This window comes from Bufo bufo, chromosome 9 (genome assembly GCF_905171765.1).
Source record: "Bufo bufo chromosome 9, aBufBuf1.1, whole genome shotgun sequence".
NCBI lineage: Eukaryota > Metazoa > Chordata > Amphibia > Anura > Bufonidae > Bufo > Bufo bufo.
In genome coordinates, this window is record NC_053397.1 from 166,513,166 (window position 1) to 166,533,076 (window position 19,911).

General features: G+C 41.6%; 1 protein-coding gene across 1 annotated transcript in view; it reads left to right on the forward strand.

Moving 5' to 3' along the window:
- The window catches only part of CACNA1I (calcium voltage-gated channel subunit alpha1 I), a 589,793-nt gene that overhangs the window by 350,006 nt on the left and 219,876 nt on the right, over positions 1–19,911 (forward strand). The window contains exon 12 of the mRNA XM_040407395.1: positions 15,822–15,977. Coding sequence (XP_040263329.1) covers positions 15,822–15,977 — 156 coding nt within the window. The remainder of the gene's footprint in view (positions 1–15,821; positions 15,978–19,911) is intronic.

The window sequence follows — 19,911 nt, forward strand, 5'->3', positions numbered from 1 at the left end:
TAACATGTCAAGTCTGCCATTTTAACCCAATCAGCCTGACATAATGATCTCCAGCCTTGTGCTCGTCAACATTCTCACCTGAGTTAACAAGACGATTACTGAAATGATCTCAGCAGGTCCTTTAATGACAGCAATGAAATGCAGTGGAAAGTTTTTTTTGGGATTAAGTTAATTTTCATGGCAAAGAAGGACTATGCAATTCATCTGATCACTCTTCATAACATTCTGGAGTATATGCAAATTGCTATTATAAAAACTTAAGCAGCAACTTTTCCAATTTCCAATATTTATGTCATTCTGAAAATTTTTGGCCACGACTGTAGAGTTAGCAGGGTCTGGCAGGCTGTTCCCCTGCCGGATCCATGCTAACGCTAGCCCACGAGTGCCGCCGCAAGTCCGCTCCAGCCCCATTCACATTCACTGATGCCCAGCGCACTGCGTTTTTTGTCCGGCTGCCTCTCAGCATGCTTGTCGACCTGTCCCCATTAAAGTGAATAGGGCTGGAGCGGACTCGTGGGCTACTGTATACAGGGTACAGGGGGGACACGGATCTCTATATGCAGTGGTGGGGGTCACATATCACCATATACAGAGTGCAGGAAGGAGAGGACACACAATTATAGATGACAAGACCAGTGACTGCTGCTGCTATCACTGACCTCAGCCATACTGACAGCTCACAAGGGGTTAAAGCTCCTGAACTGTTGGTCTGGCTGTAATATCATGTCTGTGATAAGAACATAGAGCAGAGGGGCCATAAACAAGACAGACACTGGGATTGCTCACAGTTTGTGGTCCACAGCGGTTCCCTGGCTCTGCTACATCCTCTCAGTAGAGGGGTAACAGAGGGGACAGAGCCTGCAGTCAGATAAGCAATCACAGCTTCCCCTCAGTCTCCCTTACTCCTGCAAAAGTTTCTTTATTTCAGCTTTTAACAAGTGTCCCTGCTAAGCCCCTGCCAGCCCTGCACAGCCAGGAGTGCCAGTCACAGAAGGAAAGCACCTCTGATACAAGCAGGGTGCTTTAGGACCCAGACAGCAGTACACTCCTTCAGGCATGGACAAGGTAGCTCCTCCATGGCAGGTGCAAGCATGGACAAGCCAGGTAGCTGTGAGAGCAGGACAGGAGGGGGCGTGGTGAGAGCAGGACAAAAGGGGGCATGGTGAGAGCAGGACAGGAGGGGGCATGGTTAGAGCAGGACAGGAGGGGGCCTGGTGAGAGCAGGACAAGAGGGGGCGTGGTGAGAGCAGGACAGGAGGGGGCCTGGTGAGAGCAGGACAGGAGGGGGCCTGGTGAGAGCAGGACAAGAGGGGGCATGGTTAGAGCAGGACAGGAGGGGGCGTGGTGAGATCAGGACAGGAGGGGGCGTGGTGAGAGCAGGACAGGAGGGGGCGTGGTGAGATCAGGACAGGAGGGGGCGTGGTGAGAGCAGGACAGGAGGGGGCGTGGTGAGAGCAGGACAGGAGGGGGCGTGGTGAGAGCAGGACAGGAGGGGGCGTGGTGAGAGCAGGACAGAAGGGGGCGTGGTGAGAGCAGGACAGGAGGGGGCGTGGTGAGAGCAGGACAAGAGGGGGCGTGGTGAGAGCAGGACAAGAGGGGGCATGGTGAGAGCAGGACAGGAGGGGGCGTGGCTGCTTAAGAAAATATATTAGTACAGGTAAGTGTAATATCTCCCTACTTTCTTTAAAGTTTTTGTAAGCGCTAACAGAGGGCCATGCTGGTAATATGAAATAAATAATTGTTATTTATTTATTATTGTCATTTATAATTAATATTTTATTGTGATTTTATTGAATACAGTATTCTAGGCGGAGGTGTGCCTATCAATTTTTCTAAAACATTAAATTGTTTGGCAGTGGGTTAGCCAATTGACAGTGCACCCTCTGACATTCTATATATGTTTATATACTATAGTTGTAATTTTTTTGTCAACATATAGGCTTAACTTCCCCCCCACAATCATGATGTAGCCAGTGCATAAGAGCCATATACAGAATGATCCCTTGTATAAATAGCTGGGCAGAGCGGTTATAAAGTGCCATTGGACCCATTCTCTGCCAAGCAGGAAGTGAGTTCCAACCAGCGTCAGACTGGTCTACCAGAGCATTCTCCGGCGGGACCTCTGACAGTGTCACATGATGGCCCTGCCTGCTTGCCCACACACAGTGCTGCGAGCGCAGCTTTTTTAGTTATAATGAGGGGCCCCACCGCATCACTGTCTGTGTTGCCCATCTCTCCCTTCTCATTGAGAGTGCAGAGACAAAATAAGGGGCAGAACAGAGTCAATGCTATCCTCAGACAGAGGACTAATTTAGCACACAAGCAGTGGCAGTAGTAGGAGCCAAGCAGCACAGGCAGAGGTCAAGTCAAGCCCCGCAGGCCCCCTTCCTCCTTTAGTAAGGCCCCATCACATGTGATGCAGCAGATGGCTTTGGCCCCTTCTGTTAGTCTTCAGCCCTGCAGGTACATTTACATTATGTGTACTCAGAAAGTTACCACTGTGTCATCTGTGGTATTACATAGGACTGCAGGTGACATCTACTACATTATCTGTACAGAGAGTTATCGCTGTGTTATCTGTGGTGTTACATAGGACTGCAGGTGACATCTACTACATTATCTGTACAGAGTTATCGCTGTGTTATCTGTGGTGTTACATAGGACTGCAGGTGACATCTACTACATTATCTGTACACAGAGTTATCGCTGTGTTATCTGTGGTGTTACATAGGACTGCAGGTGACATCTACTACATTATCTGTACAGAGTTATCGCTGTGTTATCTGTGGTGTTACATAGGACTGCAGTTGACATCTACTACATTATCTGTACACAGAGTTATCGCTGTGTTATCTGTGGTGTTACATAGGACTGCAGGTGACATCTACTACATTATCTGTATTCAGAGTTATCTCTGTGTTATCTGTTGTGTTTCATAGGACTGCAGGTGACATCTACTACATTATCTGTACTCAGTTACCACTGTGTCATCTGTGGTATTACATAGGACTGCAGGTGACATCTACTACATTATCTGTACTCAGTTATCACTGTGTTATCTGTGGTGTTACATAGGACTGCAGGTGACATCTACTACATTATCTGTATTCAGAGTTATCTCTGTGTTATCTGTTGTGTTTCATAGGACTGCAAGGGACATTTACTAAATTATCTGTACTAAGAGAGTGATAATTGTGTTATCTGTGCAGGTAACATCGACTGCATCATCTGAACTAAGACAGCTATCACTGTGTTATCTGTAGTTTTACATAGGACTGCAGGTGACATCTACTACATTATCTGTACAGAGAGTTATCGCTGTGTTATCTGTGGTGTTACATAGGACTGCAGGTGACATCTACTACATTATCTGTACAGAGTTATCGCTGTGTTATCTGTGGTGTTACATAGGACTGCAGGTGACATCTACTACATTATCTGTACACAGAGTTATCGCTGTGTTATCTGTGGTGTTACATAGGACTGCAGGTGACATCTACTACATTATCTGTACAGAGTTATCGCTGTGTTATCTGTGGTGTTACATAGGACTGCAGTTGACATCTACTACATTATCTGTACACAGAGTTATCGCTGTGTTTTCTGTGGTGTTACATAGGACTGCAGGTGACATCTACTACATTATCTGTATTCAGAGTTATCTCTGTGTTATCTGTTGTGTTTCATAGGACTGCAAGGGACATTTACTAAATTATCTGTACTAAGAGAGTGATAATTGTGTTATCTGTGCAGGTAACATCGACTGCATCATCTGAACTAAGACAGCTATCACTGTGTTATCTGTAGTTTTACATAGGACTGCAGGTGACATCTACTACATTATCTGTACAGAGAGTTATCGCTGTGTTATCTGTGGTGTTACATAGGACTGCAGGTGACATCTACTACATTATCTGTACAGAGTTATCGCTGTGTTATCTGTGGTGTTACATAGGACTGCAGGTGACATCTACTACATTATCTGTACACAGAGTTATCGCTGTGTTATCTGTGGTGTTACATAGGACTGCAGGTGACATCTACTACATTATCTGTACAGAGTTATCGCTGTGTTATCTGTGGTGTTACATAGGACTGCAGTTGACATCTACTACATTATCTGTACACAGAGTTATCGCTGTGTTATCTGTGGTGTTACATAGGACTGCAGGTGACATCTACTACATTATCTGTATTCAGAGTTATCTCTGTGTTATCTGTTGTGTTTCATAGGACTGCAGGTGACATCTACTACATTATCTGTACTCAGTTACCACTGTGTCATCTGTGGTATTACATAGGACTGCAGGTGACATCTACTACATTATCTGTACTCAGTTATCACTGTGTTATCTGTGGTGTTACATAGGACTGCAGGTGACATCTACTACATTATCTGTATTCAGAGTTATCTCTGTGTTATCTGTTGTGTTTCATAGGACTGCAAGGGACATTTACTAAATTATCTGTACTAAGAGAGTGATAATTGTGTTATCTGTGCAGGTAACATCGACTGCATCATCTGAACTAAGACAGCTATCACTGTGTTATCTGTAGTTTTACATAGGACTGCAGGTGACATCTACTACATTATCTGTACAGAGAGTTATCGCTGTGTTATCTGTGGTGTTACATAGGACTGCAGGTGACATCTACTACATTATCTGTACAGAGTTATCGCTGTGTTATCTGTGGTGTTACATAGGACTGCAGGTGACATCTACTACATTATCTGTACACAGAGTTATCGCTGTGTTATCTGTGGTTTTACATAGGACTGCAGGTGACATCTACTACATTATCTGTACAGAGTTATCGCTGTGTTATCTGTGGTGTTACATAGGACTGCAGTTGACATCTACTACATTATCTGTACACAGAGTTATCGCTGTGTTATCTGTGGTGTTACATAGGACTGCAGGTGACATCTACTACATTATCTGTATTCAGAGTTATCTCTGTGTTATCTGTTGTGTTTCATAGGACTGCAAGGGACATTTACTAAATTATCTGTACTAAGAGAGTGATAATTGTGTTATCTGTGCAGGTAACATCGACTGCATCATCTGAACTAAGACAGCTATCACTGTGTTATCTGTAGTTTTACATAGGACTGCAGGTGACATCTACTACATTATCTGTACACAGAGTTATCGCTGTGTTATCTGTGGTGTTACATAGGACTGCAGGTGACATCTACTACATTATCTGTACACAGAGTTATCGCTGTGTTATATGTGGTGTTACATAGGACTGCAGTTGACATCTACTACATTATCTGTACACAGAGTTATCGCTGTGTTATCTGTGGTGTTACATAGGACTGCAGGTGACATCTACTACATTATCTGTATTGAGTTATCTCTGTGTTATCTGTTGTGTTTCATAGGACTGCAGGTGACATCTACTACATTATCTGTACTCAGTTACCACTGTGTCATCTGTGGTATTACATAGGACTGCAGGTGACATCTACTACATTATCTGTACTCAGTTATCACTGTGTTATCTGTGGTGTTACATAGGACTGCAGGTGACATCTACTACATTATCTGTATTCAGAGTTATCTCTGTGTTATCTGTTGTGTTTCATAGGACTGCAAGGGACATTTACTAAATTATCTGTACTAAGAGAGTGATAATTGTGTTATCTGTGCAGGTAACATCGACTGCATCATCTGAACTAAGACAGCGATCACTGTGTTATCTGTAGTTTTACATAGGACTGCAGGTGACATCTACTACATTATCTGTACACAGAGTTATCGCTGTGTTATCTGTGGTGTTACATAGGACTGCAGGTGACATCTACTGCATTATCTGTACTCAGATTTATCAACGTGTTACTTGTGGTGTTACACAGGACTGCCGGTACCTTTGAATGCATTCAAGCTTTCACTGTTATCTGTAGTGTTAGATAGGATGGGTGACTTGCAGGAAGCCCTGTGCTCCAATTACTGTGATGATTGGTGGGGACCCGGAGTTCAGACCCTCATGATCAGTATTAATGGCCGACAATATTGCTGTATGGCAGTGCACAAAACAGTATGGTGCAATGTTCATATATGTTAGAACTTGTCACCATGAAAATGGAGTGTAAGCTACAGGGACCATGTTATAAATCAAGAGGAGCTGACCAGTTTGATAGAGTTTGTTTTGTAGGAAAAAGTTCAGTATAATGTGTTTTATTCCTTTAAATTCATTCTGAGCTTTGAAGTAAAGGAGGTGGTCCTATCAGTGATCGACAGCTATCTCTGTATGCACTGGCTTAGAGCGAAGGCTCCTTGATCACCTCCTTGACTTCAAAGCCCAGAATGGGCACAAATTTCAATAAATAAAATACAAGTAAGGCTACTTTCACACTAGCGTTGTTTTAATCCGGCGTTCAATTCCGACACCGGAACTGCCCGCCGGATCCGGAAAAACGTGTGAAAACGGATTACATTTGAATCCTGATCAGGATTTTGATCACAATGAAAAAATGCATTGGAAAAAACGGATCCGCCATTTATGGACTTTAACTTTTTTTTCACATTTTTCGGGTTTAACATGCAAAAGCCGGATCCGGTTTGACTGAACACATAGCGCCGAATCCGGCGTTAATGCAAGTCAATGGGAAAAAGGCCGGATCCATCGTTCAGTCAAAGTGTTCAGGATTTTTGGCCGGAGGTAAAAATACAGCATGCAACGTTTTTCTGAAAAGCCTGATCAGTCAAAAAGACTGAACTGAAGACATCCTGATGCATCCTGAAGGACGGACTCTCCATTCAGAATGCATGGGGATAAAACTGATCAGTTCTTTTCCGGATTTGAGCCCCTAGGACGGAACTCAGCGCTGGAAAAGAAAAACGCTAGTGGAAAGTACCCTAAGGGTCCGTTCACACGTCTGTAAGTGTTCTGCCGATCCGCAAAACACGGACACTGGCATTGTGAATTCCGCAATCTGCGGACCGCACATCACCGGCACTATAATAGAAAATGCCTAATCTTGTCCGCACTTGCGGACATGTTCTATTTTTTGGCGGAAATGGAAGCACCCATGCGGATGCGGACAGCACATTCCGGCCCCATTGAAAATGAATGGGTCTGCACCCATTCCGCAAAATTGCGGAACGGATGCGGACCCATTTTGCGGACGTGTGAATGGACCCTTATACTGACCGAAACGTCACATGTACATGAAAAAGTTGCCTTGCATATGAAAACTAAATAAAAATCAGCACAATACTTCAAACAAATCTTGTTTATTTTATTTGATTGTCGTTTATGGGGTTCGGACCCCACAACTAGAGCACCCGAGTAATAAGACATGAGTGCCACATTCTACCTAAATACTGTTTACTTGCTGCCACAGATTTGTGGAAATCTGCAGTGTCTAAGTCCCATGTGGACGTACCCTAATTTTATTAGGTAGTGTAGGACGGAGCAAGGGTCCGTCGTTGACGGAAGGTATGCGTCACCGGGGTTCCTGGCCTCGGTGAAGTAAGAGCCGGTATTTTCAGTTGTCAGCGGCAGCTAATGCTGATTGATACTTCACTATTTTAGTATGGCTGTATAGCTGATCCGGGACGGCTCTTACTGGGAGTAATCAAAGTGCAGGGTGGGTGACTACTCCCCACGTCCCAGGCCGTGTCTTGACTGGCCTATAAAAAAAAAAAACAGCCGGCAGTGTCAGCTGGGAGTGATTACCTCTCTCTGACAGAGGAGCTCTGGGAATCGCTGGTGTGGGAAATGAGCTCTGTGCTGAAACCTGTGTGTTGGAAGTGCAGGCCACCTAAAGCCTGCATTTGAACTGCTGGAAGCAGGTGACTTTTTTATGCACAAACTTTCTACTCGGTGTGAACAAACACCAACCTTGCAAAGAGTGTTTTTGTTTGACCTTATATGTGAATAAACATGGACATTTGAATTACGAACTTATTGTACCTTGCCTCTGTACTGCACCCACTTATCCCAACTACCAGAGCGAATCCCCACAGTAGCTATAGGGTGGGCCCCCAGAATCAGCTCCAGTCCAATACTGGTTCTAACACTGCATATCAGTATTATCAGTATTTAGCATGTGCAGGTCAAACTGAATCAGAAGATGAATCCACAAGTGAGCATTTCTATGCTTATTGTTGTTGGTTTAACTGGATAACTGGATACAAGCACCCCTATGGTCAACAGAGCCAAATAGGGCTGATATAATAAAAAATTGAATTGTTACAAAATGCCATCACTTATACATTTCTCACTTTGGGATGTTAACTGTGGATTGTGCACCTAACCACCTTTGACTAGGGTAATCACATGCTTTATAGACTTCTTTAGATCCATCAGGTCTCTACATACAGTTCATCTGTTTGTGTATGAACAACATTTAAACTTTTAAAACTACTTCCATAAATCATCATCATCTTATTATCATACTTGCAGCCCCTACATGACATTGGTGACAATCAGTGGGTGCGGGCAAATGCATCTTTGATGCCAGGATTGTCACAAGTTAAAGATGCCCTAAGAGGATAACTCAAAATGACCATCAAAAATCCTATGTTGAGGACTCAATATATCTTTTGTGATTTATTGCCTTTTTGTTATATTTTCTGATGTCTGGTCATGTAAAAATGTAATAAAAATATATTTTAAATAAATAGTACCTCCTATAAACAAGCAACAACATATAGCATAAATCTAAGGTTCAGGCTACATTGTGACTTCTACCAAGCAAAGCCTGGTACAAACCTGGTTGGAGTCAAGTGTCTTTTTCCATTGTAGAAGTTAACAAAAAGTGCCACGGGAAGCACCAAAAGTTTCAGATTCAGTTAAGTCTCAGTTAAAGGGGTTCTCTGGGAATTAACAAAACTAAAATACTTAAATATTACTTTATTATAAATATATTCTCAAATAACTTTCATTATTTATAATGGCTCATTTTGTCTGCGGAGCAATCATCAGGGGAAACAAAATGTCCGCTGTCCCATAAGTGCACACTAAGGGTCCATTCACACATCCGTGTGTGTTTTGCGGATCCGCAAAACACGGACAGCGGCAATGTGCGTTAAGCACTAATAGAATATGCCTATTCTTGTCCGCAATTGCGGACAAGATTAGGACATGTTCTATTTTTTCGGGAACGGAATTGCAGACCCGGAAGTGCGGGTCCGCAATTCTATGTCCGGGCAGCACGATAGAAATGAATGGGTCCGCAATTCCGTTCCGCAAAATGCGGAACGAAATTGCAGACGTGTGAATGAACCCTAAACCTGTCCTAAATCACACAGCAGGACAAGTTACTTTACAACATTGAGGAATAGATCTGCCTCATCTTCCTCTCTGCTCTGCTCGTCAGGGATTATGATCCTGAATACAGCTGATAAGATCTTTAGCTGAATCTCTGGGGAATTTCATGATGAGACGTGAAGTACAGAGAGGACGGACAGGACAGGCAGTGGTAATGGAGACTATAAACAAGTTCTGCTGCTCATTAGACACTCCTCACCCTCCTCTCATGTCTCCTCATCATCTCCATTCCCACAGAGATTCACCTGTATTCAGGATCTTGATTCCTGACCAGCAGAGCAGAGAGGAGGAGGAAACACTATGGCTCATTGTGGTGAAGTAACTTGTCCTACTGTGTGATTAGGACAGGTTTTGTGTGTACTGATAGGACGGCGGCCATTTTATTCCTCCTAATGATTGCTCCCCAGACAAAACAAGCCATTATAACTAATGAAAGGTATTTGTGAATATAAATATTATAAAATATTTAACTATTTTCATTTTTTTAATTCCTGGAGAACCCCTTTAAGGGTCCATTCACACGTCCGTAGTGTATTGTGGATCCTCAAATTGCGGATCCACAATACACCCGGCTGGCACCCCCATAGAACTGCCTATTCTTGGCTGCCCGCATCCATTCCTGCCCCTTAGAGAATGAATGGGTCCACACCCGGATGCCATTCTACGGACGTGTTAATGGACCCTAAGAAGCATTGTTCAGTGTACAGCTATGGACTCACTTGTAGCTCAGGTGTAAGTATAGTCTTGGTTTGAATTATAACACCATTGGCTTATCTAGTGGTATTTAATGCAACATTAAAAGAAAAACTAGAATAAAAATGTCTTCTCAATAAGTTGCTTCCTTTATGAAATGCTGAATGAAATGTTGTTGTTCGTGGACGACATAGAACTTGACATTTTTTCAAGTTTGTTCTTTCAGTTATGTTGATATTTGCCTTACTATTGTGTTAATGAAGTTACGGGGCTAATTTACAAAATTATTATGCTACAACAGTTTTATTGCTAGCATTGTCTAGATTGTTCATATATTCTGTGTGTACAGTTTCAATTCATTAAATCTTCATTAAAGCACGTATTAAATGAATTCCATTTCAGCCGGCAGATTTTGACAGCTGTTTTCTCATATATAAAATAAATATGTTGTCATTTTGAGGACAAAAATGCTGCAATATGTCCTGCTCTTAAACAATCTTTTAATTTTGACATGTGTTAAGGGAGAAAAGCAAGAGAAAAGGCAAATTATGCAAATTACTAATTAATAGTAGTCGTTTTCCTCAGTTTATTTTACAGCAATAGTTTATTGTAATTTTACAGTTTCTAGAACTTAGTGTAACTTTTAAGAATAAAATAAAGGTGGTGTGAAATGACAAAAAAAAGTTCATTTCCTGAAACGTAGGCATGGTTATGTATTATCTGTAAGCTACAAAGAGGCTTTTTGCAGTGCTATAAATTGATTTTATTTTCAAAATCTGTTTAGGGGATTTTATAGGCCAGTGCCCCCTAAACAAATGGGTTTTGAGGGAGCCCCTAAAACTGTGAGTCTTGGGAGTTATTCTGATTATCCAGGGTAGCACATCCCTGAGTACTGGTGCAGCTCATGAGAAGTCTTGGAGACAGGAGTGAGAGGTTGATATTATGATAGATGATAGTTATAATAAATATATATTTTTTTTTTTTAAAAGGAGAAGAAAAAAAGGGGGAGACAGACTGTGAAGGGGGTGGGGTGGGTTGAGGATTCAAACAGTAATTTAAAACTCCAGTTTGGGACATTAAAATTTGTCGATTATGCATACAATATATGGAGATCTGGACCTCTACACCTCACTAAACTTTCTAAATATTCTACACGGATCCCATATTTAAGGAAATTTCATGAAAGTGGGAGTCCTAATGGATTCTCTGCTCCAGAAGATGTATATGATCACAATTGTTAATCCAGTGTGACCTGTCTGGGGTCTCTATCCATTTCCTGTAAAGTGGAGTGAGCAATCTAGCTGCTGCTAGTAAAATTTCCATGAGCTTCCTGGAGTGTTATAAGCATTTTATATCTGTGAGTAGGCCCGGGAGGCAAATCTTGGGATAAAGAAGTAATTTAAAGCTACATATTTGGGATATCTCTGGCCAGCTTGTGTCCCATACAGTTCCCACCAAATATGGTAAAGCAATCAAGTCTCACTATTTACTCTTTGCTTTCAGAGGGAAACATTTTTTGTAGCTTGATTGGGGTGTAGTTCCACCCTGTGAGACGTTTATAATACTTTTCTTGTATCTTTTACACATCTTGACACTTTAGGTGTTGGCATAGGCAAAACTCTCAGTGTAATGAAGCTCAAATTCATGCCTGTCTCCCATGCATTGATATATATATATATATATATATATATATATATATCACTCCCTGCAAATCTAAGTTTAGAATATTATATAGAGTCAAGATTTTTTTGTCTGTAGACACTCATAGAATATTTAACACTTGTGAATTTTTTTTTGCTGCGTTCCTATAGCAAATGTGTTTGTAGTATTGATTTGGAAATTTTTATTTTTATTATTTAGTATTAATTTGGAACAATTGGGATCTACAGAAGGCCGCTTGAGCATAATTTCTTAATAGCCAAGGTATAGCTCTATCTAATAGAATGGATCTAAATATCAACCGGGACTTAGACAGAAGGTCTCTTCCATGTCAACTCTACTAATTAATTTTAACTATATTAAAGGGTTTGGCCACTCCCTTGCTACTATTGACAAATGTGCTTATAAGATGATTATGTGGAACTTACTAATATAGCTTTTGTTAAAATTAAGTGACTTTTGCTATATTTTATAAGATATGCACCCTTGTTGCTGTATACAGGGAGGTCCTGCCCATAAAATGGCCACTGATGGAGAGTCATGTGAATAGGCAAATCACAGTCTCCTTCATTCAAACACATTGCACCTGCACTGAACTTCCAACAGTGCAAGTGTAGATGACAGGTGCATTGTATTTGAATGGAGTAAACATCACGTTTAGGTGATTTGCCTGGTCACATGTCCCTCCATCAGCAGCCCTATTATGGACAGGATCCCTGAGTAGACAGCACAAAAGTCTTGGTAAACAAGGAAGCATACCTTATGAAATATAGAAAATGTAGCATAATAGAAACGAAGACTATATTAGTAAGTGTCATATAACAAACACATTGGTCATCAATAACCAGAAAGTGGCCAACCCCTTTAAGTGACAACTGCAGTCCACAAGATTGCTTGCAAGTGAAAGCGTTGATTTGGACTGCATCGTAATTCCACTGCAAAATAAATCTGTTCTGCAAAAAGTGTCTATGTCTCTCTATGGTCCGGGTCTAGATTGTGCCTAGTACTGCAATCACTTGAATACCACAGATGGCTTATGGACAGGAATGGCACTATTTCACAAAGCAGCCCATTATGTTTCTAAACCTCTTTAAACACTTTCACAAATGTAACTTTTTTCCTGAATTGTATTCAATAAACACTCATTAGTGAAGCAGTCCATCAAATAATATATTTGTTTTACGCATGTGGAGATAATTTGGATAGATGAGAATTTGGCATACGGTCCCTGGGAATTTATCCAAGCTTCCAGATGTCTATCTGCATCAGGAGAGAAAATATAACAGAAAAGTAATATTTCAGCATATTGGGCATTTAGACAGTGTAGGAATGAAAAGGAGTTTGCCCAAATGGTGGAGTGCACCCTGAGAGGGGTTGTCAGTTGCCCACAGCCTACCAGAGAGGAACAGTACAGGCCAATATAAGGAAAATATTTGTCAATTTACTAAAATAGTCAGTGTCCACAAATGAAGGCAACTCCCTCTCCATGTGCCATATTTGGATGTAATACCCTCAACTGGGGGCAGATCTGTCTCTAACTGCTAAGAACTATGGCTCACCTGGACTGTCCATGTATTATATTGTCTAGAGTGCATTGCATTGCCAAATGTATGGCCTGCAGCATATTGGCTGTTGATAGAAGTCAATAAAAAGTACAGACACTGATCAGTGCGCATGTTGGGTCCATAGATCTACAAGGTTCCTAGACTGATTAGTAATTAATGACATCTACAAAACATCCTACATAACTACTCTGAGCTGTGTTCACGGTTGGGCAGTGCAGTTGTGTAAGATGGTTTTTAATGACATTGAATTGAATTCAGAAACTTATCAAGGTTGATAGATGCCCTCCCCTCATATAATCTTGGTTACTTCAGTTGGATGTTGCATTATTGTTACCAAATCCCAACGATCTATCAACAGGAACCAGTCCAATATGTACAGTATAGAGGCATCAAAACTGCCCACTGATGGACAATTTCACACAAATATTAATTCAGCGCCTGCACAACTACTGTTTCTACAAGAAATTTAGGGGCCCCCTTGAATATTCATCTACTCTAAGAAAGGGGATAAGCAGCGAGTGAGAAGAATTTAAAATCCAATATGGCAAACATTACCAATTCACACAAGCGTATATAGTGTGAGAAATACGCCCCGTGTGTCAGAGATATTTCCTGTCTTGAATGCTGCTCCTATGATATGGACCTACCAATTTATAGTGATTCATTTAGTGCTGTGTGTTCCTGCCTGATCTCAGCTTTAGGCCTCTTGCACAGGAACGTTGTGTGCCGTGGCTGTATTGCGGCCCGCATACGGCGGGTCCGCAATACTTGAGCACCGGCCCGTGTGCACTCCGCATCACGGATGCGGACCCATTCACTTGAATGCATCCACAATCACAGAACAGAAGCACGGGTTGGGACCCCACGGAAGCACTACGGACGTGGTGTTTCTGTCCGTGCCTCCGCATCGCGAAAAAATTTAACTTGTATTTTTCTGCAGCGCGGACGGATCACGGACCCAATCAAGTTGAATGGGTGTCGATCCGTCCCGGCCGCCACATGGACGTTGCCTGTGCATTGGGGACCGCAAATTGCGATCCCCAATGTACGGAACGGATGCACAACGTTCGTGTGCAAGAGGACTTAATGAATTGAACTCATATAATGCAGTCAATACAGTTCATTAGAGTTGAGCAGGAACACAAAACATTATAAATCATTATGATTCTGTGGGTCCAGAATCTCATAGGAGCAGCATTCAGGGCAAGAAATACCTCTGACATACAGCGTATTTCTTGCACTGAATACGCTTGTGTGAAATTGTAATGTTTGCCATGCTGGATTTTATATTCTTTTCACCCGGAGGTATCTAGCAGCTGTTTATCTTTTCTTGTAGATAGCTGTGCAGGCAAATCAGCAGCTCAGTTCCAGGCAAGAAGAACAAGGCTCCAGCCCTAAGTTATAAAAGCTGTATAATCAGGTTTTCTGCTGGATATCAAACTTTTATATTGTTGCTGGTGCGTCTTGCAATGCACAGGTTTTCCAGCTTTAAATGGATTCCAGGTTAAAAAAAAAAAATGAGAGTCCCCCCCCCTCCCCCCAAAAAAAGTGACACACATTGTTTTTAGTAGAGCTGGACTGCAATACCCAGCACATGACGTGGTGTGGCGCTACACTGTTAAAATTAGCCATGTTCCTTAGAAAGTTCCCATTTTACTGAGAAAATCGCTTTATCCACCCTTAATTTTGTAAGGGGCCACTTAATATGGTGGATCTGGTGATCTCTATAGTGGGGACACCACTTTGCTTGATTTTCCTTACCTTGAGGGATATCTGGCTTTCACTGTGTAGAAGACCCATTACTGGGGCTCCACGGTTATCTTGCATATTACAATTTCCCAGGGAGCTTTGCACTTTGGATTTCTGTGTTAAGACTCTTAAATCTCCCTAAGATCAGCTATTGTTTTGTTTGAGTAGTCTCCAAGGCATTGCTCCCGGTTAGCCAGAATCCTACTCCACACTGATGAGGGGCAACACCCCGAAACAGCTGTCTGTGGATGGATAACTGGCTTAGGCCTTCCCCTGTCACCTCCTTAAGGCTTTTAAAAGAGCTGGATCTTGACATAGAGGCCACTTAATATGGTTAATCTGGTGATCTATATAATGGGGACACCACTTTGCTTGGTTTTCCTTCCCTTGAGGGATATCTGGCTTTCACTGTGTTGAAGACCCATAACTCGGACTCCACGGTTATTTTGCACATTACTGTTTCCCAGGGAGCTTTGCACTTTGGATTGCTGCATTGAGACTCTTAAATGAGGCTCCACAGTGTTTTTTGTAGTTGGTCTCCTTAAGATCAGCTATTGTTTAGTTTAACAAAACATATTGCAACGTATTAGCAAAACCCTTTACAGGCTGAAATTCATATCACAACCACTGGGTGGCCACATATAGCCACAAACAGTATAGACATCTTGTGACATAGCATTGTAAAATCATGTATTTTTCAAAGCTGTGAACTCGCCCAGCAAATATCTCAGGATATGTTGAAGTAAGAGCAAAGCTAATGAAAGTCACATTCTGTACCTGGTTAAACTTGCATAGTGTGAACATAATATGATTTAATTGCACTTGTATATATCTTTAAATATATTATATTATCTTTTGACTTTCCCTCAGATCTTGACACAGGAAGACTGGAACGTGGTGCTGTACAATGGTATGGCCAGTACATCTCCATGGGCTGCTCTCTACTTTGTGGCCTTGATGACTTTTGGGAACTATGTACTCTTCAATCTACTGGTTGCTATTTTGGTTGAAGGTTTCCAAGCAGAGGTACAGTAAAAGTATATAATATTAGTTTTTTCATATGCACTAAGTGTATAAGTGACGTTGGAGGTTGGGACCATTTTGAACACGTTTATAACATTCCTTAAAGTGGTTTTCCAGGAGTACAATATTTTTGACCTACCAGTGGGGGTCTGGCTGCTTGAAAGGGTTGCAGCGCTCAGCCAATTCAATCTCCTCATAGCATACCAAGCACAGCTCCATACTGTGCATTGTGTAATGACTTTGCTTGGTATTGCAGCCCAGGCCCAAGCAGTTGAATGGGCCTAAGCTGCATATAGGTAATGTGACTGATGATTGTGACATTACTAAGTAATAGTAACAGGCTGTAGTACTGCAGCTTCTTCGTAGGCCAGTGATGTCATGTTCATTGATCACATGGCCTCCTTGAACAGTTGACCGGGTCAGTGCCTGGAGTCAGACTCTCACTGATCTGATATTGATGGCTTATCCTGAGGATACATCATCAGGGGCAGGCTGGCCATAAACTCTACAGGGAAATTTCCCTGTGGGCCATCGCCCAGGGAGCTGCCTGACCGCTTCTCATGGCTGCCAGCCAGTTACATGGTGATCTGATGCTCTCAACATTAATTAATACTAGAAACCAGGGGCGTACATAGAAATCACTGGGCCCCATAGCAAGAATCTGAATTGGGCCCCCTAACCCCGCCCACTACCCACCCCTGGCCCATCTCATCTCCTGTTCTCGATCCTCCCCTGCCACACGCTAATTTGTTAATAAAGAAATGTATAATTGGCCTATTAAAACTGTTAGGGATAAATCTTAAAAAAAACTAATAATTAACCGACTTTATTGCAGTAACTAAAAAATTGTATGCATATTTTCCAATAAGGATATGTTCTGTGAAATAAAACAGAAATCAAATATTATAGATAAACTATATTTAAAATATTCTAAAAAAATATATTAAAAAATTATTAGCTTACTTTGAAGATGACATGGTTCTGCATCTAAAAGTCCAAGTCAAAAGAAGTAGCATGGCAGGGATCATAATATAAACCTGAAAGAGTAAAACATACTGCATATCACATTCCACCCCATTTGGAATTTTTTTGCCCGCTTCCTACTACATTGTATGCCATATTAATGTACAACTTCTCTCGCAAAAAATAAGCCCTCATATATCTATGTGAACAGAAAAATAAAAAAAGTTATGGCTCAAGGAAGATAGGGAAGAAAAAAGAAAATGCAAAAATGAAAAAACCTCCGGTATCCTAAGGGTTAAAGTGGCTATCTAACCCCTATTATGTCCCCCAAATGCCCAGGCACCGCATACAGAGAATACTTATGCCCAATGGGGGGTGCAGCCAATAGCAGTCCACATCGGAAATGAGCCTCCCTAGCGTCACCTGCGATGCTAGTGAGGCTCGTTCCCATCGTGGCCTGCTATTGACTGACCCCCATGTCACTGGATGTTTTCATCTGCGTGACGGGAGGGAGGCAGTGGCGGCTGTGCGGGCATCAGAAGCAATGAGGGTGTCGGGGAATGGTGTAAGTAAGGTGCCCATGCATTTTAGGGGGCAGTATAGGGGTTGGATAACTCCTTGCTGCTGATGCCACCAATCATATTCCCCCCCTCCCCCTTGCAAAGTGACTGATGTGCTGGGGGAGGTTCATAGAGGACTCAGCAGTACAGTGTGCTTACCCCCCTCCCCCCAAGAGTATTTTATACCTGGAAAATTCCTTCGAAGAGTATCAAATCTGCAGAGAGTTGATTATGCATTTGAACCATATCAATAGAAAAAAAAATTCTCAGCATGTAAGAACTTCTTGACCAAACAAGCCTATTAATTTCTAATGTGGTTTACAGGGATCACTGCTAAAGGATCTGTAAACAGTGAGCATTACTATTTTAAGGACTACTCGCCATGTTCCTTAAAATATGCCATTTGTATATCTTATGCTAATCCAAAGCAGCTTAACTGAGACTATTTATTTTATCCTAAATTCCCATACATAATGAATATATTTATTCATCATTCAACGTTTGTGTTCCATTCCACTGGCCCATCTCCTAGGATTCAGATTGGGCTCAGATTGCTATTGTGATGCTGATTGCAAGGTCATGGTTCTCAAGATGCAGCTATGACGTAAATAGGGAGATCAGATGTTCAGGTATTGTTGCAATCAGAATGGCAATGCTAGTTTATTTTATAGCTCTGCCATTGTAGTTAGCGGTCTTAATGTCAACTTATTTGTACATGGCAGGCTCAAGTATCTAACATATTATTCAGAAAAGAAAGAGCTAAACATTCCAGGACCAAGATACAGAAGAACGAACACTACAGTCTTCTGCATATTCTTTCCATAGCTAGTCTTACTCGCTGTGCAATATCTATCTATCTACAAACAAGGACTACAAGTAGCAGCACGCTTCCATGAATGTACACTGAATAAATGTAAACTGCATCACTGCTATACTTACTTATATGGAAATTAGAAGCTGTTTGCCCACATTTTTGTATTGTGCCCATCTACCAGCAACAAGGTGGCTTCTAACAGATGGGACCTACACTAGCAAACTCGTTACTCTTGGGCTTTTGGCCTACAAAATTTCAGGGCAATGTAGAATCCAGTTATTTCAGACTCTGATTAAAATTCTTGGGGAGATGGGCGAGAGTGCACGGTCCAAGAGGGGCAGCTACTCTACCACATGTACAAGGCAAAAAAAACTAAGTTAGACCAGCACCTGCAAACAATATGGTGGCAACAGAAAACAAGGACTACAAGAAGCACACAGTACACTGCCTAGGGCATTTAATCAGAATGTTAAATAGCTGGATTCTATATTGCCCTGGAAATTTGTAGGCCGAAAGCCCATGAGAGGCAAGTCTATTGGTGTAGGTTCCATCTGTTAGAAGCCACTATATCACCGGTAGATGGGCCCAACACAAAAAACATGGACTACAAGAAGCAGTACACTGCCTATGGCTTTTAATCAGAATGTTAAATAGCTGGATTCTATATTGCCCTGAAAATTTGTAGGCCGAAAGCCCATGAGAGGCAAGTCTATTGGTGTAGGTTCCATCTGTTAGAAGCCACTGTATCACTGGTAGATGGGCCCAACACAATTTTGATTAAAAAAAATGTGTGCAAAAAGCTTTTAATTTTCATACAATAAGTATAGCAGTGATGCAGTTTACATTTATTCATGTTTCTGGTGTTTGCATGTGTCTCTGTATACATGTATTTTATATATAAATTAGTGGCAAATGGCCTAATTGTTAATTAAGCACATTTCACAAGTGTCCAGGTTGTTCCAGTGATATAAGTCAAGCTTGATGGCACAGCTGCATACACGAATATTAATGTGCATTAGAAGGATTTAATGTTTAAATAGCCAGCAATTACAAGGCTCTAATTATAATTAGTTTCAACCATATGTTATGTGGGATATAGCTCAGTCTCTTTTCCCACCGGCGTTTGTAGCAAATCTTGGCCACAATTGCTTAAGTGGAAAATATTAAAATGACCTTATCAGTATGTGCAACACAAGAATCTTCTGGTATATGAAGGGTCAAGTTTTTCACTCACAGTGCTGCTTGGTACTCAAGAGTCATTATCATTTTACTTTATTCAGTTTATAATAGTCTTCATCCTACCCGGTTGCTGCACCCATCGTAGGAGTGACTTTTCCCCCTAATTGTACTATAAAAGAGTGGGCAGGCCCAATAGGTTTAACTGAACATTTTGAATGTAATTTTATTTAACCTTATAGAAAAACCATACAAATATAAACACCTTTAAAAGCAGGTCCATCCTGTAAAATATGCACCAAGTGAACAATCAGTTGTAGACGTTGATATGTTGGAAGCAGAAAAACGGCCAAATGTAAGGATATCAGTAATTCTGACAAAGGCTCTGTTTTCCATGTGGTGGTGCAGGGAAATTGACAACCTG